The 23825-nt window shown below is 33.9% G+C and overlaps 1 protein-coding gene across 7 annotated transcripts in view; it reads left to right on the forward strand.

Annotated features, from left to right (window-relative positions):
* Stxbp5l (syntaxin binding protein 5L) overlaps positions 1-23825 on the forward strand; it is a 375791-nt gene that overhangs the window by 80375 nt on the left and 271591 nt on the right. For all 7 annotated transcript variants that reach the window (XM_063225050.1, XM_063225052.1, XM_063225055.1 and 4 more), the window contains exon 4: positions 21506-21587. In XM_063225050.1, coding sequence (XP_063081120.1) covers positions 21506-21587 — 82 coding nt within the window. The remainder of the gene's footprint in view (positions 1-21505; positions 21588-23825) is intronic.

A 23825-nucleotide genomic window follows, 5' to 3' on the forward strand; every position in this document is an offset into this window, starting at 1 on the left:
CCCAAATTTTACTGGTAGTGAGGATAACAGTGCTGAGTTAATAGGTGTTTACTGATCAGAGGTGTTCATTATTTCCTCCCTCAGTCTGGCTTGCTATTAGCAGTGTGGATAGGTCTGAACCTACAAGTGGCTTTAGTATTGTCTGTCAGTAAAAAGATTTTAGAAATATACCTTAGAAACAGTAATTCTGTACAAAAAAGAACTGTCTCTGTCAGCACTATAGTGAGTCAGATCTTACTTTGGGCAAAGAGGCAGAGGCTAGAAACATGGATGGATTAGATGACAGTTTCTTATGGTGTTTTTTCCCCTTTCTTTTCAAGGCCAGTTGTCTTAGCTGATTGTGAATATCTTCTAAACTTATTCTGTATTTTAATATCTATTTAAGACAGAGTGTTACAGAGTTGTTAGCTTCTATTGTTACAAAAGTTTCTGTTGAGAATCAAATATAACTGTAGCCCAGATAAATGATACATGTATGTTAACCCATATTCTGGAGCATCCAGAACTTTATAAACTTATGTTGCATTTTATATATTTGAGGCTACATTGTTAGGCACCTACAAGTTTGTGATAATTTGTCTTCCTTATAATTTATTCCAATTTTTAAATAAGATTTCTTTATTCTTTATAATTATTTTTGCCTCATTTAGTTTTTTATGATGCTAGTATAGCAGTGGCACTCTTTTTGTTTTTGATGCAATGCTCTTTGGTATACCTTCTTTGGCTCATTTTCAGCTTGTCTATATCCCTGTGTTTTAAGTATGCCTAGTGTATAGTTTTAAGCATATAGCTGATTTTTATTAATAGTCATTTTATTACACTCACTATTATTACCGATATATATGAATTTTTCCTACTATTTTATTTTTTGGCTAACAGATTACTTATGTTTTTCTCCCCTTCTAATGTCTTTTGAACTGAGTTTAAGTTCATTTTTCCCTCTACAGGTTTGCAAATCATATATTTTATTTCCTTTAAATATTATTCTTAGCATTTTACTATATTCATGGGACCAGAATTTGTATTTTCCTATTTGAAAAGTACAAAGTGAGGAGAAATTTCTAATTTCAGTAATTATTCTATCTTTATTTTTTACTAGTACATGTTTGCAATTCATGCCGTGTACAGTCATTTTGGGTTGTACATATTTCAGCTTTTTTATTTCTTTTAACTTTTTCCCCTTCTGTCCTCCTTATCCTCCTCCAGTTACCCTGTCCCCATTTTCATACTTGATATTATTTGTCTTAGTTCCTGTTATGTCATATAAGGTTTACATTAACAGGGGTTACTATGTTCCTGTAGATGGCATATCTTTATTCTTAATTTCCCTTCCTTTCCTCCTCACTCCTTGCCTTTGTTCCCTTAGAGCACTTCCCAATTGGAAGATATCTATCCCCTGTCCTTCCTTATGTATCTATTCTTTATCATTTTCTTTGTATTTTGTTTCACTCAAATGAGAGATAACATATGGTATTTAAGAGCACTGTCTTTCTCAATTCCCAGACTTCTTTTTCCTTTTCTTTCCTCAGAATATATGAATATGTTATAGTTTCTTCTTTCTAGTTTCCAATCCTGCCGTAAATACTTTTATGCCACTATCCTACCCAGAAGTCTGAATTTTTTGGTCCAATTTGACAACTTCTGACTTTGAAAATGTTTGATTAAACACTAGATTTTTGTTTTAACATAATAGTTACTTTTAAAAGAATTTTTTAAGAGAATCATTTATCATAGGATACATTTGATCAGTTTTCTGTGTATTTAAATGCAGAGGTTAATTTGTGTAACTTCCACTGTGATTAGAATACAGGAGAGTTTCGATGTTCAAAAAAACTTAATTTTGTTCCTTTACCTTTTATCTGTGAGTGTAGTTTTCTTTGTAGAGGTCTTTCACTTCCTTGGTTAGGTTAATTCCTTGGTTAGGTTTTTTTTTTCTGTTGCTATAATTCTGTTGCCTTTTAAGAAAAAAATAAAAGGCAATATTTTTGAAAATTAATCTGTAGTTTTCTTTTTCTCATAATGTTTTTGGCTGGTGTACTTACTAGGGAAATGCTGACCTTAATACATTTAGTTGGAAGTTGTCTACTATATTCTGGAAAAGTTTGTGTAGAACTGCTATTTTTTATTTCTTAAATGTTTGATGGAACTCACTAAGGCAGTGATTGGTAGTAGGAATTTCTTTCTTGGTATTTTCAATTAAAAATTTAAATTTTTGAATAGATATGGCATTAGCTATTATTATTCTCCAAGGGTGAGATATCTAACTTGTGTCGATCAGTACTTCATCCAGCAAGAGACAGTAGGATAGGGAAAGGACATTATTCTGCAGAACTTCTGTTCTATTGCTTCTACAGGCAGAGAGAGCTGCACTTACTAACATCTTCAGATTTTGGTAGTTGAACAAGGGTCTGCCTGCATAAAAATTGTAAGGAACAAAGGGATATGGTCAGGTTACTGACAGAATTTGTTTGAAATCTACATTTTTTAACTATTCAGTCACTCCTATGCTCCAAGTCAAGGTTACTATGTTCTGTCACTGATTCTTTTAGGTGCTACTCAGGTATAATATCTAAAATAAACACCACAACAGTAGAGTTAGAGAAGGACTTCTCTACTGCCACAGTTACTTCCAAAATTGCAGTTGACAGTTTTTTATTAGTGTGTTTGCCATACATCATAGTTACATTAGTTTTTTTTTTTGATTCTACACTTATATAACATATCTTGATCATTTTAGATCCTTTAACTTCCCCCTGCCTTCCATCTTTCCTCTGGTTCCTTTTCTCATCTCCAAAAAGCCTACCTTTTTGTTTTCTGCAGTTTCTTCATTTTACTTTTCAATATATTTATGTTTTAGGTTTCTGATATCAGAGAAATTATTTGATAATATATAACTTCTATATTTGACTTATTCCATTTAACCTTATGGTTTAAGTTTAATTCATTTTCCCACAAGTGACATAATTTATTCTTCCTTATAGTTAATTACTGTTCCATAATGTAGAATATTCCACCTTATGTATATGCCACATTTTAAAAATTCATTTACCAGTTGATGGCTATCTAGGTTGTGTCTATAGTTTAGGTATTATGAGTTGTTTAATTATAAACATTGGTATACATATATCACTGTTGAATGGTGTTTTTAATGCTTTTGGAAATATATCCAGTAGATTATGGCTATGTAAAATGGCATTTCTATTTTTAGATTTTTTTGAGGCATTTCAATGCTGATTTCCATAATGCTTGTACTAGTTTATATTTCCACCAGCAATGTAGTGGGGTTCCCATTTTCCACACATCCTTACCAGCATTTGTCGTTTTTTGTGTTTTGATAATAGCCATTCTGACTAGTATCAACTACAGTCTGAGTTGTTTTGATTTGCATTTCCCTAATGGCTAAAGATGGTGAACATTATTTTCTTGTACTTAATTGTATATTTCCTCATTGACAAGTAGCTGTTCATTCATTTGCCCATTTTCTGATTAGGGCATTTGTTTTGGGGGATTAGTTTTTGAGTTCTTTGTATTTTATATAGATCTCTATCAAAAGAACATCTGGCAAAACTGTTTTCGTATTCTGTTAGGTTGTAACTTCACTCTATTAATTGTTTTGTTTGCTGCACCAAAGCTTTCTACTATCTTTTTTATTGTTTCTTCTAGAATTTCATTTGTCATCTGTAACACTTCTATTTTAGTTTGCTTTCTTAGTAAGTTTGCCTTGACTTAATTTTCTGATTTACTAAGCATTTGTTACTAAGCATTTGCTTTATGTCCAGGTTAGTGTTGGTGATGGCAGTATCAGGAAACTTCCTCTGATCCCATTTTTATAGCAACCACTCTAGCTTCTCATGATATAATCAGTATCAGTGTCTAATATATAATTTATTGTTTTCCCGGTTGGCCTACTGGCGTGAAGAATTTGAGTACTTAAGTGGCACTGATAGCTTTAAATTTACTTTAATTGTTGTATTACCTAGTAGGAATGTTGTGTTTTCAAAGAATTAGTATCTCTAGTGCAATAGAGACTAAATTTTTATGAACAGGAAGTATACTTTTCCACAGTTATTGAGAAATATTTGAATAGTTCGCTTTTTTAATCCACTTCTTGTTTTCTGAATTCACTCATTCCAACTGATACAGTCATTCATTCAAAGTTTGATCTTCATCTTGAATATGACATTCTGACACTATAAGGCATCATGTTTGTTAATAACTTATGATTTTAAGTGGCTATTGTGGCATATTTTAGGATGATATTTTCAATTTTTAATTTTTATTAGTGCGTATTGCCTACACACAATAGTGGATTTTGCTTTGGTGTATTTATACATGAGAGCACACTTTGATCTTATCATTTTTTTGCATTTTCCTCCTCCCTTCTCTTTTCTCTTGTTTTTCTTGTACTTTTGTGTCATTTCTTTTTAGATTCCACAAATGAGAGAAAGCTTACATTTGGCTTATTTTGATTAAAACAGTGCTCCCAAGTGTCATCCATTGTCCCAAAATGACACGATTTTATTCTTTTTTTATAGCTGAATAATACTCCAATGTGTGTATAAACTACATGTTTCTTTGTTCTTAAGTTGATAGGCACTAGGCTATTTCTATAACTTAGTTATTGTGAATTTTAACAAAATAAACGTAGGTATGCAAGTATCTCTATAGTATGCTTGGTTTAATTATATCAGGAATATACTGAAGAGTGGCTTATCTAGCTACTATCTGATCGTTTCAAGTTTATGACTAAATGTACTTCTTAAAGTCTTTCTTAGTAGTTAAAATTTCTTTCATTATTGTTTTTATAAGAGCTTTTTATAAAAGTGTTGCAGCAGCCCGTTTATACCCTGTACTGCTTTATTGAACTAACATATCCATTCACAAACCTCATTTTGTCCCTCCTTTTGGTATGGTCACAAGGAAGCACCACCTGCTCGTAGGTTTGAGCTGAGAGAGCAATAGTGATCAGATTAGAAGAAAACCTAATGAAATGTACAATTAAGTTATCCGTATGTCCTTGGACTTGATTCTCAATGTTCTGTTTACATCATACTTTTAGTATTGTGCCACAACTTTATTACTTGGTAGATCAAAATACATAAAGTCACTCCATGTCCCCTGGTCATCTATTTAGTGTTTGACAAGTCATCTATTTAGTGTTAGCATGTTTGATTACTTTTGGAATAGCAAATAGTTCTGTATGTAGACAATGAAATCTTGCTCGGGAATTTAACTGGCATCTACTCCTTAGGAATGAGGATGTTTTCAACAGATCAGTAATTGTGAACCACATGGTAGAGACTGTATTGATATGCTCTATCAAAAGTGCCACATCTAACATCACAAATATTATTGAAATATTATTTAGTTAAGTTTATAGGAATCATCATCATCTGTTATGATTCATATGTTTTTGAAGCAGATCTGTTGGTATAATGGGTATATTTATATACTTATGTATTAGTGTGGTTCTTAGTTATTGACTAAATTGGCTGATAATTAGAAAAAGAGCATTAAAATGATCCTGTGTTATTCAGTGAAAAAAATGGAAAAAAGAATGTTTCCAGGAAAGCTTCCAAAACCACATTGCAAACCTAAGGTTGATTATATTGGTGTTCTTAAAACAAAGTGGCAGCTCTATTTGCATGTTATTTAGAGAGCTAGAAGTCTGAACAATAAGCAGCAGCCAGTTCATGAGACTCCATAAACCATGTGAAGAAGACCAGTAAGGAATTTGGATATTCTCATGGAAGTGAACTTGAAACAGGAATAACATTGTAAGAATATCATGTAGAAAGATTACTTAGCATGCATTGTAGAGAATAAATTAGAATAAAAGTATATTAGCGAGAGCTTTCCTGAGACACACAGCAAATAGGATATGTATACATATAGATAGCTATCTATCTGTTAGAGAACAGAGGCCTCTCGAAACCTCCTTCCAGCATACTCTTCACCACTAATTTACCTATGCCAGGTTCCCTGACTCTGCTTCACTCACCACATTTTCATAATCCTCTCAGCTTTCAGACAAGCAGTGCTGTCTACAGTTGAGACTGATAAAGGAAAATATTCACTGAGGACTAGAGTGGGGACTTACTACATTCACTGTCCAACTACACTCACTGAACATACTTCTTGTACTGCCCCAGTCTCTTGGAAACTCTTTATATATCTATTTATTAACTAATTAAATTTTTTGGGATACTGGGAATTGAATTCAGGGCTTTCATACTGAGTTATATCCCAGACATAGGGTCTTACTAAGCTGTTAGGTTGCATAGGCTGGGTAGAAACTCTGTTTCTTCTGCTTCAGCCTCCCAGTTTTGAGATTACAGGTATCTGTCACCATGCCTTAATTTACTTACATGATTTTAAGGGCTGATAGGTCCAGAATTCACGGTGCAGAAGACCTGAGCCAAGAAAGGCACTCTGGAGCCAGAATTCCTATGTCTCAGGATGCTGATCCACATTATGGAAGTAATCTACAGTACTCCTAGTTTACTGATTTAGGTATTAATTACAATAAAATACTTTCCTAGCAATAGGTAGACTGATGTTTGAGGAAAATCTAGGTACCATCACCTATCCAAATGATATCTAAAATTAACTATTACACAAGGAGACCTGTGAAGACAGGTTGCAATGTGAAATGATATTGCATAAAAATGGACAAAATAGGTGAATTTAAATAATATTTAAAAGGAGAATTAACTAATATGATGTGACAGAATGTAAATGGAATAAAAAATAACAGCCAAGCCTGACCATCTTGGTAAGTGATACTGCCTTTCACTATAAAGTATAAAGAGAAACAAGCAGTGTTTGGTGGGACTGTCACTTTGGTTTGATATATGCTAATTATTAAAATTTCGTGTGGTAAATGATGGTGGCATGGTACTAGAGCAATACTTCAAGGCAGCAGCCAGAGCAAAAGGGAGCAAGAGCAAGCCTCTTCTCCTCCCTTATATTGTACACAGGCCACCACCACCACCCTCCTCTTGCACAAGATGAGGATATTTACAAAGAAGGAACCCTGGCTCCCTGATGAGTCTCTCAGTTAAACTTCTGAGCTTCTCAAGTTGACACAGTGTATCAACCATAACAGTTGCTCACACCATGGTGGCCAGGAAGCAGAGAGAAAAGCAAGGAGCCAGAAAGCGCAATATATCCTTCCAGTCACACACCAGTGACCCACCTCTTTTGACCAGACCCCACCTCACTATCCTTTCTGAAAACCTCACATATGAGTGCATGAAGACTTTGGAGGATATTCTCATTCTAACACAATATACTTGCCAAACACTCTGTACTTGTTATTCTAACTTTAGCATTAATTATTATACTTTCGGGTAACTAGAAAAGTAATAGTTGAAAGGTAAATTATAGATAATTATGTAGAATTCTGCACTTTGAATCTCCTGAAATGTTCTTAACATTCTATGAACTAAATATCACCATTGAAATATATAAAGAAGATTGTGGAAACAATTAAAATGACATTATTAACAAATTATTGCTTTAAAACATACTTAGATGATTTTAAAATGTTTTTTTAACGAAAAGAGTATTTTCTTATGCCATTTCTGTGTTTTTAAAACTTGATTTTATTCAAGTCTTTTGGTGACTACTAAAATAGCAGTAAGAAACTTGCCTTTTGGATTATTATATAAAAATAAGCATCTATAAAATGCAATTTTCTATATCTACCAAGAGGCATTAATCTTTGGAGATGAAGGCAGTTAATCAGAATACAAATTTTCTTTGGGCAAAGCCTCGCTGTCTCCACATTATGATTTTTTAAATTTTTTTTATTTTTTATTTAAAGAAAGACAAAACAAAATAGAAAATGGGCAGAAATAGTACATACATTCAAAGAAAAGAAATAAACAGTAATAAATCACTAGCTGATGTATACAAATTGTCCCCCTATAAATAGTTGTTCAAGGTACACAAGTGGAACATGTAAATGGGAATTCAACCAGGGAGAATGCAAACAGTTTTGTTCAACTATCCAACAAAAAATAAGTATTATGGCTATGAATCGTATATACTTAGACATGTACGCATGTATGCATATCTTCATTTATGTTGAGACCTAACACAATTTATTAGATTAAAATCCTTCTGAGCAAAGATTAATAATATTGCTGGATTTCACATCATAACACTCTGCAATCAGGATTGGGTACTGCAGTGCCCCTTTCTTTCCTTCAAAGTTTTTGTTCATTTCATCATGTGTCATCAGATAGTTTTCATAAACTGTTTATTGGTTTTATGTAAGCATGAATCTTAACATATATTTCTATCCTTTCTATATTAGAGGGAGAAACAGAACAAAGCAGGACAGAACTAAACTTTTTTCTATAGACATATAAAACTACAAAGACATATAAATCTGCTGAATAAGGAGTTATACCATGGTCACTGTGTTGTTTCTTGTTATCATCAACAGAATTGGCTGTATCATCAGATAAAGTATAATTGAACATATCAGTACATAACAGGATTAACAGAAATACTTCTAGATAGTGTAGAGCTACAAAAACAGGTAGTAATCAAATCAGAATGGGTATCATAGTGAATCATTGTCATTTTCAGTATAGTTGTCTATACTCCTCAACTTGATACCATCAACCTTACAGTTTTGAATAAAATCTGTCAATAATAAGCAGCGATCAAACAAGTCAGATTTAACTAAGATCAGTCATGATATGACAGTATAAGTCATACATGGATCCTGATTGAATTAATAGGAAATTAAAGATGTCCACTGTGCTATGTCCTGATATCTTCGGGACAGCTGTCTGTGCTCTTCAAATCCAGTGTTTGTATACAAACTAGGATGGAACGAGTTCCAACCAAGCAGAGTGGTGTGAGTAATAGGGGTTTTAATTCCTGATACACTATTAAGCTATATCTTCTGCTGGTTTTTTTTGAAGACTATTCCTCCCCCAGAATGAACTGTATATTTTTGGGTCTCCCCAACCCTCACGGTTTTGTATTGGAGGGGCAACCTGCTATTTACCTAAGTGTTTCTGAACTTTCTCACTCCTGGGCTGGATTTCTAGTTATATTTCTTCATTTATTAAAGCCTGTCTGTTCAACCTATCCATAAATACTGGTCTAGTTACCCCTATTACTCTCTGGTTCCCTAGCACATCGAGTTCCGTTTTCTCATGTTTGATTTTGGTCCATATAACCTTCTTCAGGTTAATTTATATTTCCTATAAAGAGCCTCTTGGTGGACCCTATGTCTTGATCCACTCTGCAGTTCTCTCTTTTTTCCCTTAAGTTAGTGTATCTAGGCCATCTATATTAGAAATTATATCCAACCTTCTCTGTTTCATTTCTATTGAGCTCTTTTTCTGTCATTAGTTGTCAGTTTGTCTTCATTTCACTTTCTGCTCCATTCATTGTGGCCTCTCTGCCACTGTTTCTGGAATCCTGGTACTTCTCTCTTTTAGAATGTCTTCTAAAAATATTCTCTGTAGAGTTGAATTGGTGGTTGCAAATTCCCCCAGTTCCTCTTTATGCTGGAAGTACCTTGTTTCTCCATTAATTTCTAGGGACAGTTGTGCAGGATATATCAATCTTGGCTGGAGGTTATTGTCTTTCAAAGCTTGGATTATTTCGCCCCACGCTCTTCATGATTTGATGGTTTGTGCCAAGAAGTCTGCTGTAATTTTGATGGGTGCTCCCTTGTAAGTGGTCTGTTTCTTGTCTCTGACAGCTTTTAATATTCTGTTCTTACATTGGATTTCTGGAATTTTGATTATTATATGCGTGTGTGTAGTTCTGTTTGGATTACAGGTAGCTAGAGTCCTGTATGCCTCATACATCTGAGCATCTTTACCTTTTCTTATGTTTAGGAAATTCTCTTTGATTATTTCTGTGAATAGCTTTTTCAGTTCATTTGTTTGTATCTCTGCTTCTTCCTTTACATTATTATTTCTTAAGTTATAGTTCCTCTTATCATCTTCTAGCCTTTGTATTATTGCTGCTTGTTTACTTGTTATTTTTAAGAAGTTTTTCCTTTCATGCTCCCACATTGCAAACCTGTCCTCCAGTTCAGATAATCTATCCTTAGTTTCTGTCAAGCTGTTATGCCAGCTTTCAATGGAGTTTTTAGTTTCCTGGTAATCTCTTTGAACCTGCTTCATGTATTCTATATTTTCTCTATTTTCTCCATCAAACAATTCTCCCCCTTTTTTTCTGTTCTTCCATTCCACCATTTGTTTTTTCTTAGGGGGTGCTTTAGCATTTCTTTAACTATTCTACTTATATCCTGCTTTACTTGATTAAATACTTCACTTTTGAACTCATCTATGAGGTCCCTAAGGTATCGCTTTATGTCTGTTGGTGCCTTGCCTGATACTGCATGTTTTCTGTCCTCATTCTCCTTTGTATTTACCTTTCCTGGATCAGTGTCTCAGGATTGGGGACTGAGGACCCTTTCTTGTTGCCTCTTCTTCTCATATTTTTTGTTCCTTCCATACAAACATATCTAAGAGATCCAGTTTCTTTCTTTATCGGTTTCAGTTTGTCTGAAGCACATTGACTAGGTGGTGCTGCCCACTGTAGTGTACTAGGAGGTACAGATCCAGGAAGCCTATGGATGGGCCTGCCCCTCCAGGTCAATCTACTGAAGGTTTCACTGCATTAGGTTGCACTGCCAGGTAGAGGACCTTGGTTTGGGCTAGCCTATTGGCCCTCAGTCCGTGGCATCACCCAGGTCAAGCACTCCCCACCAATCCTGCTTGAGAGGGGAATATGTGACTGAAGTCACTGCAGTGCCCTGTTCTGGCCAGTCTGCCCAGTCTCAGAACGTCCTCTGTTGGAGCCTCTTTGACTATGGGAAGGTCCCCGTCCCTCTCACCCACTGCAGGTCAATTTAGGGCTCCCCACCAGTTCCACTCCCAGTTCGGTTCACTGATTCCCACTCTCAGAGCATTCGCATCTTCGGTGAGTTGCAACTAGCAGGCTATCCCAGCTGTGCCAATTCAGGTGCGGCAGCCACAGGGTATTCAACCTGCAAGTATTTTAGGTGTTCCAATCGTAACACTGGGATTGCATTTCCATTTGGTTCCTCTCAGCTTAGTTCGTTCCTGGGTCAGCAGGTTATATCTCCCTCTGCTTAGGACTCCCCACACTGCACCATTCCTGGAGTCTAAGCTGGCTATCTCAGAGAGCCACTATAGTTGCTGTTACCTGTCTGCCATCTTTTCTCGGTCTTCCACATTATGATTTAATGAAATGATTTTTCAGCTGCTAACTTTGTCAAAAGAGGGCTATTAGGATTTTAAATTTAATGAATCTAGATCAATTCAGGGAAGATTGCTATCTTAATGTCAAATATTTTATGAATATGGCACATATCTCCATTTATTTACATTCTTCTTAATTTCTCTTTGAAATATTTTGTAACTTTCAGTAAAATATCTTGAAACATCTTTTATTAAACATTCCAAAGTAATTTTGGTACTATTATAAATGCAGTTTTTTAAATATGTAATTGTTCTTTTTAGTAGATAAAAGTATAATATAAAGTTTCTATCTTGCAGGCTTATTCTAATTCACTTACTAGTTTTAGTGCATTTTTATGATTCTTACAATTTTCACATAGATTATTGTGTTCACTGCAGAGAATATTTTACTTCTTTCTCTCTAACCAACATGCCATCCATTTATTTTTATTTACCTTTTTGCACTTGTTTGTACACTTCTTAGTAACACTTGTTAGTATTAAATAGTAGTGATAACATTGTTTTTTGAGTTTATCATGAGAGTCATTAGTTGGAAGATTTTTTTTTATTTGTGATACCTTCATTTTAGTACTGAGAAGTGCTGTCTTCATAGAATGAGTCAGAAAGTATTCATTCCATTCAGCTTTCCCCATGAATTTTAGATATATATGCTTTATAAGTTTCACAAGTGATTTTTTTTAGACCTGGAATTTTCTTTGAAGAAAAAATTTTTAAAGAGTATTCAGCTTAATTACCTGAAAGGGCATTGTTAAGTTTCTTGTTCTTGTGTAATTTATGTTTTTTCAGGTGTTTGTTCAGTTCTTTTATTTTGTCAACATTTTTTAAAATTTTATTTAAAGAAAGACAAAACAAAACAGAAAATAGGTAGAAATAATACGTATGTTCAGAGAAAAAAATAAACAGTAAGAAATCACTAGTTGATGTTACATATTGTCTTTTTACAAATAGTTGTTCAAGATACAAAAATGGAACATGTAAAGTGGGAATTCAAACAGCGAGACTGCAAACAGTTCTGTTCAACTGTCCAACAAAAACTTAGTAACATGGTTGTCAATCCTATACACTTAAACATACATGCAGTTATCCATATCTTCAATTATGTTGAGATTGAATAAACCCAAGCAGGTTAAAATCATTCTGAACAAAGAATAATAGTATTGCTGGATTTCACTTCATGACACTCCATGATCAGCACTGGGTACTGTAGTGTCTTTTTTAAAATTTAATTTAAAGAAAGACTAAACAAAACAGAAAATGGGTATAAATAATACATAATTTCAAAGAAAAAAATAAACAGTAAGACACCACTAGTTGATGATTACAGATTGTCTTCTTACAAATAGTTATTCACGATACTAAAGTGGAGCATACGAAGTGGGGATTCAAACAGAGAGACTGCAACCAGTTCTGCTCAACTATCCAACAAAAACTTAGAAAAATGATTATCAATCCTATACATTTAAACATACATGCAGTTATCCATATCTTCAATTATGTTGAGATTGAATAAACCCAAGCAGGCTAATATCACTCTGAACAGAGAATAATACCATTGCTGGGTTCACATTATGACACTCTGGGATCAGCAGTGGGTTTTTAGTGTGTTTTTTTCTTCAAAGTATCTGTTCATTTCATCATGTGTTGTAAGATCAGTTCTCATAAACTCTTTATAGATTCTACACATGCATGAGTCTTAACATATATTTCTATCCTTTCTATATTAGAGGGAGAAACAAAACAAAGCAAGTTTGTCAACATTTTTTCACTATCAAGGATTGAAACTACAGTTGTGCTCATGCTAGCTGAATATTATATCACTGAGTCACATCCCAGCCTCTTTTTAAACAGTTCTTATTTTGAAAAAGGATCAGTTGGAAAGACTGACCTTGACCTGTGATCCTCCTGCATTAGCTGGAGGTAGCTGGGATTACAGGAATGTGCAACCATTTCCCACTATTTAGTTAAATTATTGGAGTAAATATTTCTCAATTATCTTTTAATGTCTGATAGTTTTATAGTAACATCTATCCCCTAATTCCCTTTGTAGGAAATTTATGCTGTTGTTTTTCCCTTGATCTGTCTAGATTAAGGTTGATCTATTTTATTTAATCTTTCTACCCAGGGTTTGGTTTTACTGATTTTTTTTATTGTTAGTCTGTTTTTTTTATTTCATTGATTATTATTGCTTTTTTGATTAGGGGATTAATTTGCTTCTTTATTTTTAATTGTATGTGTGTACCAATTATTTTTGAGACAGGGTCTTGATATGTAGTTCAGACTGGCTTTGATCTTGTGGCAATCCTCTTTAGCCTCCCATGTGCTGGGATTAGTGGCATTCATACCATTCCCAGAACTGTCATTGATTTTTAAATTTTTTTGGCTTTAGATGGAAGCTTAATTTATTGGCTTGAGCTTTTTCTTTTCCATTAAAAGTATCCTAATTATTCTTAATTTTTAAAATAGTGCTTAATAGTTCTAATTTAATTTATAAGTGTTTGGAGAATTTTCTGGTTATTAATTTCTAACGTAATTCCCTAATGGTCAGAAAACATGCATTTTAGGATGGAAGTACTTTTAAATGTTTTGAAGCTTTTAAAAAAATACCCCTAAGTATTCCTTTTTCAGAAATTAGTTCAAGAGAACATGTATTCTGTTATTTTTGAGGGGTGTTCTCTAACAATGTTAATGATATCTGCTGACTGATATATATTTTTATGTAGGTCTTCAATATTACTGTTTTCTATCATTTATGAGAGATGTAGAAAACCATAAAACTCCACTATTAATTGTGGATTCATTTATTTTTCCTTGTAGGTCCTTGCCTGTACCCTAGAACTGGCGCCATCTCACTGAACTACATTCCTAGCTTTTTAAAACTTTTTTTTTTTTTTTTAATTTTATGACAGGGTCTCACAAAATCATTGAGTTTTTCAGGAGGAACTCAGCTCAAACTTGAAACCCTATTTTTGCATTATGCATTTTTAAGCTTTCTTATTAGACACACACATATTTTGATTTTTATGTCTGTTTGATGAGTTCCCCATTATTATGAAGTGACCATACTAAAGCTTAGTAATAAACTGTGTTCTCCACTCTGACTTGTCTTATATTAATATCTTTCTGTATATATTTCAATTAGTGTTTACATGGGTTATAACTTCTTAAGTTTTTGCTTTACACTTATTTGTGTATATTAAAATCAATTTCTGAAGGTATCATGTAGTTTAGTCCTGATTTTTAAAAAATCTGATGTTGACAATCATATTTTAAAAACTTTTTTAAAGAGTATAAAACAGAAGAAAACCAATCAAAACAAACCAGTATAAGTGATATAAGACTTTAAAACATTACAAAATCAACATTAGCTATCATAATGCCTCGCATTGTTCTCAAAGCAGCTGCAGATGCCTTCAGACTTAGTAAAAAGCAAACAGAACAGAATAGAATAGAAACAATAAAAACAAAACAATGAATGCAATAAAAGACTTCAAAACAAGCCAATAGTAAATCCAAAATTGCTACCATAAAATATGTTGTTATCTTTGAAACAGCTACTCCTACTATTGGATTTAACATAATCAAACAAAACAAAAGAGAATTAAACCCAACCCAACAAAACAATGGAAATGATATAGGACTTCAAAACAAGACTATAGAGAATCAACAATGGCTACAACCCTCAGAAGGAGATACCCCCAGATGCTACACTATATATTGCTATGCTCTGACCCTGTGATCAGACCACTGGCCCTAGACCTGCAATTTCAGTGAAACACCAAAGTACCGCAGGCATCCAGTTGCATTTCACTTCCATAGCCATCTTTATAGCGTGTGTTTCTTGGGATAAGCTGGTCACTTACACGGGTTGAGGGGGTAGAATTGGTATTTTTTATGTTCCATGCCAGAAAGCTCTGGGGTCTGTGTGTTCCCAGTCTTGCAGTGGCTCACACCTGGTGCTGATTCCCAGACTGGGCTTGCTTCCAGATGTGGCCTTGTTCTCTTTCCCTGTAGTCCCAAAATGGCACTGACTCACGGGGAAGGTTTTGGGTCTGGCTGTTCCCAGTCCAGTGTTGGCAACAATCATATTTTAATGGGATTGTAACTAACTACATATTTAGTGTAGCGTTAGTGTGGTTGAATTTAAATCTACCATTTTGTAGTTTGTATTTTAGTTACCTTACTAGGTCTTGTTTTTACCTTTTTTTTCTTTTTGTGTTGTAATTTTTATTCCATTTTTATCTCCTCTTCGTTATTAACTCTGGTTTTATTATTTTAGTAGTAGTTGCCTTCTGGTTTGTAGTATACATCTTTAACTTTTTACAATTCACCTTTAATGAATTTTATTATGTTTATAAATGGTATAAGAACTTTAGTAACGTATGTTTTTATTTCTGCTCCTATAGGCTTTTGTGTTCCTGTTGACATCATTTTACTTCTATATATGTCATAAGCCACAGATCTATTATTTTTTATTTTAAATGGTTATCTTTTCACTATAACTTTTGAAAGTATTTTGTATTTATCCATATGCTTTTCAGTGTTCTTGTTTTTGTGTGTACCCAGATTTTTGTTATCTACATATCATCTGATATCATTTCCTCCTTTGAAGTGTTTCTTTAGCATTCTTTGTGATGCAAGTCTTAGTGATGAAGAATATTTTCTAATATCCTATTTTCTCTTCATGTTTTCAGTTTCAACTATAATAGGCCATTTGACATTGATTCATGGCTAAATAATTTGATATTTTGCCTTCTCCTTGTCTTTTATTATAATTTGAATATTTCCAGTGATGTGTTCAAGTTTGCTAGTCTTTAATTTTTAAAAAATCTTTAAACTTTCTATTTGAGACAGATGATAGGTAGGTCTTTAATATATCTACTTAAATGTGCTCAATATTTATCTTATTCAGCATATTCAATATAGGACTATGAATGTTTTAGCATCCACTATTTATATTGTTCTATTTTTTAGTTTTATTAATAGATTTTTTCAGTTTTTTTTATTTTAAAGAGATTAAGACAAAAGAGGACAGAACAAAACAGATCACAACAGAACAATGTAAGCACTACAGCACTTTTAACAAGACAACCAGATATTAACAGTAACTACCATAATGTCTCTTTCTTTGAAATAGTTGAGCATGCTTCACATATAATAGTATCAAGCATAACAAAATAGTATAAAATGATTCAAGAGGATGAAAGTATTACAGGGAATTCAGAACCAAATAACAGAAAATGAACAATGGCTACTGTTGTAGTCAGGGGTTGTACACAGAGAATAACTAGGATTAGGACAGGGAGTTTTTAATATTTTTATAATGATCACTACAAGTTAACACAGGAAAATGCAGGAAATCTATCCGCAACAACAAAGACATAGATTATTTAGTCAAGAGCCTAAACCCCAAAGCAATATCCCACATAAGTCCAGATAAAAACCCAGAGCTCAGGACAGTGCCTCCCATGAGTCCAGCTGGAGGTCCAGAACCTACAAGAAGGACTCACACCAGTCTCTTTTATGGATCCGTGCCGGGAAGACCCAAGGGTCAGTGGTGGAAGCCAGAAAGTCTATGCCAGCAGGATATAGGAGCTGTGCTAGTGGGATGAGGGTTTTACACTGGAGCCGAGAAGTCACACTTACAACAAAGACCAGGGCACCACAGCTGTCCTCAGCGACATGGAGGCCCCGAGCTCCTCCGACGACAAGCACAGTCGGGTACTGTGAAGCAGTACCAGGAAGCAGCGTGACGGGTACCAGGAAGCAGCGTGACGAGTTCATCCTGGAGACCAAGTAGCACATGTGTTCCCCTCCGGAGCCAGGAAGCAGTGCTCAATATGAAGGCCAAAGCTTCTCCAGGAGAACCAACAGCTCAGACAGCAACTTGTAGGAGAACCCACAATGCCTCCTTAATACCTCAACCCTTCTCAACACCTCCCTTCTTCTCCACCTATTTATCCTGGCATCCCTCCTCAGGTGGAGCATCTTCTCTTGATGCATGCTGATGTAATCCAGCTGATGTTAAGTTGACCACCAGTTCTCAAACCATAACAGCTACTATATTATCTCATTTTCCATAGAAAGTTTGTTTATACTATCACACATATTAAAAATCCAATAAGACACAACATGATAGAACCAATGGAAGCAGAAGAACAAAAGCATGGTAAAACTTCAAAGCAAGATGGTATTAAATTAGCAGTGGTTGCCATAATGTCTTGTTTTCTTCAAAATAGCTATTCATACCATTGTACATAAAATCAAATCAAACAGAATAAAACCATTCCAACTAATGAATGAAAACATTATAAGGCATCAAAGCAATGTAATGGGGAATCACGATTATCATAATCTCTTATGTACTCTTACTATTTCTTATACTAGGGAGACTATACAGTATTTCTACATGTGAGTTTGATTTATTTCCCTTATGAGTATGGTCTCAAATTGCATGCGTTTATTTATAAACATCTCAATCTGATCATTCTTCATAGCTGAGTAGTACTCCATGGTATAAAAATACCATAACTTTTTTGTCCTTTCCTCAGTTGATGGGCACTTAGGTTATTTCCAAGATGTGGCTATTACAAATTGTGCTGCTATAAACATGGGTGCACTTATATCACTGCAGAATTTTTTTTAAAATGACATTGTGGGGGGCGGTGAGTACTATGCTGGCTCTCAGGGCTGCATGGTGGTGTGGCTGGCCGGAAGTGTATGTTTGATTGGTTTTTCTCACCTTAATTTCTTCTTGGGATGAGAGAATTCCTCTCCCTCTGTTCAGGGCTCCCTATGCTGTATTATGTTGAATTTTAAGTATACTATCTCTGTTGCCTGCTGTTGTTTATCCGCCATCTTTGCTCTGCCCTGGAGGGCCAGTTTTTCCAGCACCATTTATCAAAGAGACTATTTTTCTTCCATTGAAATATTTGGCCCCTTTATCAAAGATAAGGTGATTGATTGTGTTTGTAGTTGTGGTTGTATCTTCTAATCTATTCCATTGATCTTCAGATCTGTTTTTATTCCAGTACCATGTTAATTTTATTACAGTAGCTTTGTAGTATTACTTCAAGTCAGGGATTGTGATGCTTCTTGTCTTGCCTTTGCTGCTTACAATTGCCTTTGCTATTCTAGGTCTCTTCTGGTTCCAGATAAATTTTAGGAGTGAGTTCTCTAGATATAAGAGGTATGCCAGTGGTATTTTCATTGAGATTGCATTGAATTTGTATAATAATTTTGGGAGAATGGCCATTTTCACAATATTTATTCCTATCCATGAACAAGAAATACCTTTCCATTTTCTGAGATCCTCTTCGATTTCTTTTTTCAGCGTATTATAATTTCCCCTTTATAGATCTTTTACTTCTCTCATGAGATTAATTTCTAACTATTTCACTTTTTTGGATGCTAGTGTGAAAAGTGTGACTTCTCTTATTTCTCTCTCAGTGATTTTGTTGTTAGTGTATAGGAATGCTATTAATTTTTGAGTATTATTGCCTTTGTATCCAGCTACATTCTTGAATTTATTTATTACATCTAGAAGATTTTCAATGGAGTTTTGGGGATCTTCTATGTAGAGTTTCATGTTGTTTGTAAATAATGATAATTTAACTTCCTCATTTCCTATCTTTATTCCTTTTATTTCTCTCTCTCTTGTCTAATTGCCCTGGCTAGTATTTCTAGTAGTATGTTGAATAGGAGCAGTGATAAGGGACATCCTTATCTTCTTCCTGATTGTAGAGTAAAGGCTTTTCGTTTTTGGCCATTTAATATGATGCTGGCTGTTGGTTTGTCATAGATGACCTTTACCATATTGAGGTAAAGACCATCTATTCCAATTCTCCGTAAGGTTCTTATCATGAATGAGTGTTGGACCTTATCAAAAGCTTTTTCTGCATCTAAAGAAATCATCATGTGATTCTTACTTTTGGCTCTATCTTTTAAGCATTATAAACAGGACCAATGCAGCCTTTATTCTAGAAGTGAATTTTTTTCATTACTGAAGCAGTACTCATCTGAATACACTGCATGATGTTCTGTGAATTCTGAGTTTTCATTCAAAAATGATAGAAAAATTCCTGGCTTTGTTTGAACACTTCATTGTCCTTGGTTTATTCTTTTATTTATTTTAAAAGGAGCTTATTTTTTATGTTAGTTTATTCTCATGTACAGGTACAAATTCTCTATGCTGAGTGTTATGTATATCTAAAATGTATCAGTAAAATTAAACATATGCACAAAAGGAAGATCTTATTTTCTTCTTGGCTTTTTTTCCCTCTAGTTTGTGATTTGGTCAAAGCTTTCCTGTCATAATATAGAGCTAAAGAAGCTTTCTCAGCACTTTCTCAGAAGTGCTTTTTTTTCATATTGCCTTTTCTTGTTCACTACTCTGCCTTGTGAACCCTAATTGTCTTTGGAATTCTCAGTCTCAATTCTATTTCCTCAACACAGAGAACCTGCTAGATTCCTGAGTAACCATTCTCATGCTTTGGTCTGGAAACTCTAGGCAGTAAACTGGAACAATATGTTCTCTATATATGTACATATGTATATTTATCTCTTTCAGTAATCTCCATCATTGCTCACCTGATATGCAATGTCTAAAAACCATAGTCCATGAATTTTATCCATATAGTAAAACCTTGGATTGCAAGTAACTTGTTCTGTGGGTGTTCTGCAAGATACGCAAACATTTTTAGTCAGTTTTAACTTAATGAATGAGCAGTGTCTTACAATAGAAGTAGTGCATGATGTGGAATGTAATATGATCACAACTCTCTCTGCCTCCCTCTTTTACTCTTCTCCCCTTCCTCCTCTTCCTTCCACAAATTGTGGGAGATTTTCTCCCAACAGCAAGAGATTATGGAGGAGCTATTCTCTGCAGAAGAAGAGATCAAAAGGCAGAGAAATTTCTCATTTTAGGTGGGATTAGGGAAATGTGTAAAATGTGGGAAACTGCAAAATTTGTAGAAAAGCACCCCACCAATAAGACTGTACTATTGTAAACAATGAATGTTTTTTAATGATTATGAAATTTCACCTTTCTGTAAAATCCTCAAAAGGAGGCAAAACCAAGTGTTTTGAATAGGTTTCTTGTTAAAGTTGTACAAAAAGAAATGATTTCATTTAACCTGTTGATACCAGTGATTACAATAGTTATAGTGAAAGTTGTCCTATACAGTAATCCTCCTCTGTCTTAATTTCATAATTCCAGCTATGTAAGTTTTCTAAAGTAATACAGGCTGATTTATTTTTCTTTATGCCTAATATTTTCTTTTATTTTTTTGCATTATGTTACAACCTTATAATTGTTTTTATTTGAATATTGTTGGGTTCTGAGTTTCCATAATTTCTTATGGGGGAAATTCGCTTTGATACACAAGTGTTTTGGATTGCAGTGAAGTTTCTCAGACAATTTATGCTCCTGAACCAAGGCTTACTGCACTTTTTAGTTGTTTACATGAAAGGGTAAAACTGACAGTTTCTTCATAATGAATGGTAGTGAAAACTAACATTTAGTTTATATCTTAGAAACAAGTGATAAATTAATACACAGAAATACATATAATTTGAAGTAGGATGTATCAATCATTATTGTTTCATAGTATTTTCTCATCCTTTTTCCTTACCTCCATATTCCCTATTTTTCTTTTCTTTCTTTCTTATGTTAACTTTCTTAGTATAGTGACTCCTAATAATATGTTACTAGTTCTTTCCTGCTATTTCTACTTAAAAAAATCTTTGTAGTATTTTTTTGCATGCAGGAATTTTTTATTTTTATATGGTCAAATATTTCTTTATGCCTCATGGGTTTTAAATTCTGGTTGGTAGGGTTCTGTATATACCAAGGTTATTGCCATACTTAAATAAATATTGTATAAGTTGCATTATTTCACTTATTACATTAAAATATTTGGCTTATCTTGAAATTATTTTAGGGAAAAAAGTGTTTAGTCAGTTAAATCTGAAATGAAATGAGATATGTATAAAGTCATAATTTCTGTTTTACTTTTGGGAAGGAAATTTCTCATTTTTTTTTTACCAGTCATTCTTTTTACAAACTTCTAGTGTATGAAAGACCTTTGCAATATAATTTTGTAAACTAAGATTTTTCAATACTTTACTTAAAAACTAAGATTAATGAAGAAGCAAGACCCTCATTTTTAATGTTGTTTCTGCTCTACTCTTTGATGTCCATGCTAATTAAAATTTAGAATCCTTAACTTTTATTGTGTTAGACTTGGGAGACCTGGTGTTGATTGTTACTGCCAACATGAAAGTGGTGCAGCAGTCTTGCAGCTCCAATTCTTGGTTAATGAGGTAAGGGTATTTTTTTGACTACTTACAACTCATAATACACTACTTTCTTTTAAAACAGGCATATGCACAAACGCACATGAGCATATACCATATAACGGCTTGAATGTCTCTTTTATGACATGTTTTAACATCAAAAATGTTTCATACTTTGTTTTTTGTGTTTTTTTCTTTTGGATTTTGAAACATTTGAATAAATATATAATGAGTTATAGTGGGTATGAGAATCCAAGTCAGATGAAATTTATATGTCACGTGTACCTTGTACACATAGTCTAAAGGTGATTTTTATGAAAAATTTTCAATGGCATTTTGACTGCAACTCACCACATGAACTCAAGTTTGAATTCTACTCTTGTTGCAACATGTTGGCACTCAACAAATTCAGAGCTTGGAGCATCTAGCATTTTTAATTTCTGGTTTAAGAGTGTCCAAGCTATATGTGGTACCTTCTTTTTATATTAAGGTTCTAAATGGTTGACAAATATATGTGTGCAATATTATTCATGGCCACAAAAATCCTTTATTGCAACTGTATGGCATAATATAGATTTCTGGTTTTTTTTAACCTAAAGACTTTTATTTTCTTTACTATTTATTAAGTTTTCTTCTATCCACTCTTTTCTTACCATCTTAAATTTGATAGCCCAGCCTAACTACATGTGTTTCTTGTATCTTTAATAGTCTTTTTCAAAATTTCATTAGTGAATGTGTGTAGTGCATAACGTTTACATTCCTTGTGGTATGTTGGTGTGTGTACATAGCATATACTAATTACTTTTTTTCATAGTCTTTCCCTTCCCTTCCTTTCCCCTTCACCCATCTTTTGATCCTCTTTTTATTTTGCACATATTTTCAATACATAATATTTAGATTCCTTGAATGGAAATGATACATATAAATAACACATCTCAATATCTATTTTCATCCCCAGTCTCTCTTTTCTCACCCACCTCCCTCCATCTCTTCCTCTTTGAGAAAAATCACTCTACTTCCTGTTGTCTTTTATTTTGCTCTTTAGTTGTTACTCATATAAGAGAAACCATGCAATATTTAAAATTGTGTGTCAGATTAATTTCACTTAACATGAAGGTCTCAAGGTGCACCCATTTTCCTATAAATGACTGAGACTTACCTTTCTTAATAGCAGAGTAATAGTCTGTGGTTTTAATTATAACTTTTTCTTTATCCTTTAATCTGTTGATAGGCATATACACCATTCCAAGATTTAGCTGTTATAAATTGAGCTGGTGTAAAAATGGATATGCATGTATCACTGCAATAAAATATCTTTAATTCTTTCTGAAAAATACATAGAAGGGGACAGTATTGGGGTCAATTGGGATATCTGGCTTCAGTTTTTTGAGGAATCTTCACATTGATTTCCATAGAGGTTGTACTACTTTATATTCCCACCAACTATGTAGCAGTTTCCTTTTTCCCAGCAGCCTTGTCAGCATTTGTTACTATTTGATTTTTTTTTTTAATTCTGGGGATCCAACTCACATCCTCGCGCTTGCCAGGCAGGCACTTACACTGCGAGCTAAATCCCCAGCCCCTATTTGATTTCTTCATGATGGCCATTCTTCATTCTTCCTAGGGTAAGATGGACTCTTCAGTATTGTTTCACTTTGCATTTCTCTAAAGGCAGGTGATGTTTAGCATTTCTTCGTGTATGTTTTGGCTATTTGTGCTTCTTTTGAGTATTGTCTCTTCATTTCAAGTGCTCATATTTTGATCAGGTCTTTTATTTGGGGGGCCTAATGATGTTGAGTTTTTCATTCTAGGTACTGTTCCTCTGAGGAGTAGCTGGCAAAATTTTTTCCCATTATGTAGGTTGTCTTTTAACTCTGCTCATTGTGTCTCTGGTTTTGCAGAAGCTTTTTAATTTGATAAGATCTCATTTTGATGCTTGCTACTATTTCCTGTACAACTGGGGTACTGTTCAGAAAGTCCTTTCCTATGGCTATGAGTTCAAGAGTGTTACCCATTTTGTCAAGTATGCTTTAGTAAATTTATAGGTCACATTCTATACCACCATGTACCAAGTGTTGTTCCATCTCTCTGAGAAATGAGATTAGTATTTATTAATCTCAAAAAATTATAAATGTGGTTCATCAAGTATTTTAAAGGAATTCCAATAACTGTAGTTTATGTATAGGAAGCATGTATACAGTTTTCAAGTAAAACATGCAAGCAAACAGAAGAAACTTCACAACATGTATAGGGTATATCTTACGG

The sequence above is a fragment of the Cavia porcellus genome, unplaced genomic scaffold (genome assembly GCF_034190915.1).
Source record: "Cavia porcellus strain 051 isolate PalLab524CR breed Dunkin Hartley unplaced genomic scaffold, mCavPor4.1 scaffold_15, whole genome shotgun sequence".
Taxonomy (NCBI): domain Eukaryota; kingdom Metazoa; phylum Chordata; class Mammalia; order Rodentia; family Caviidae; genus Cavia; species Cavia porcellus.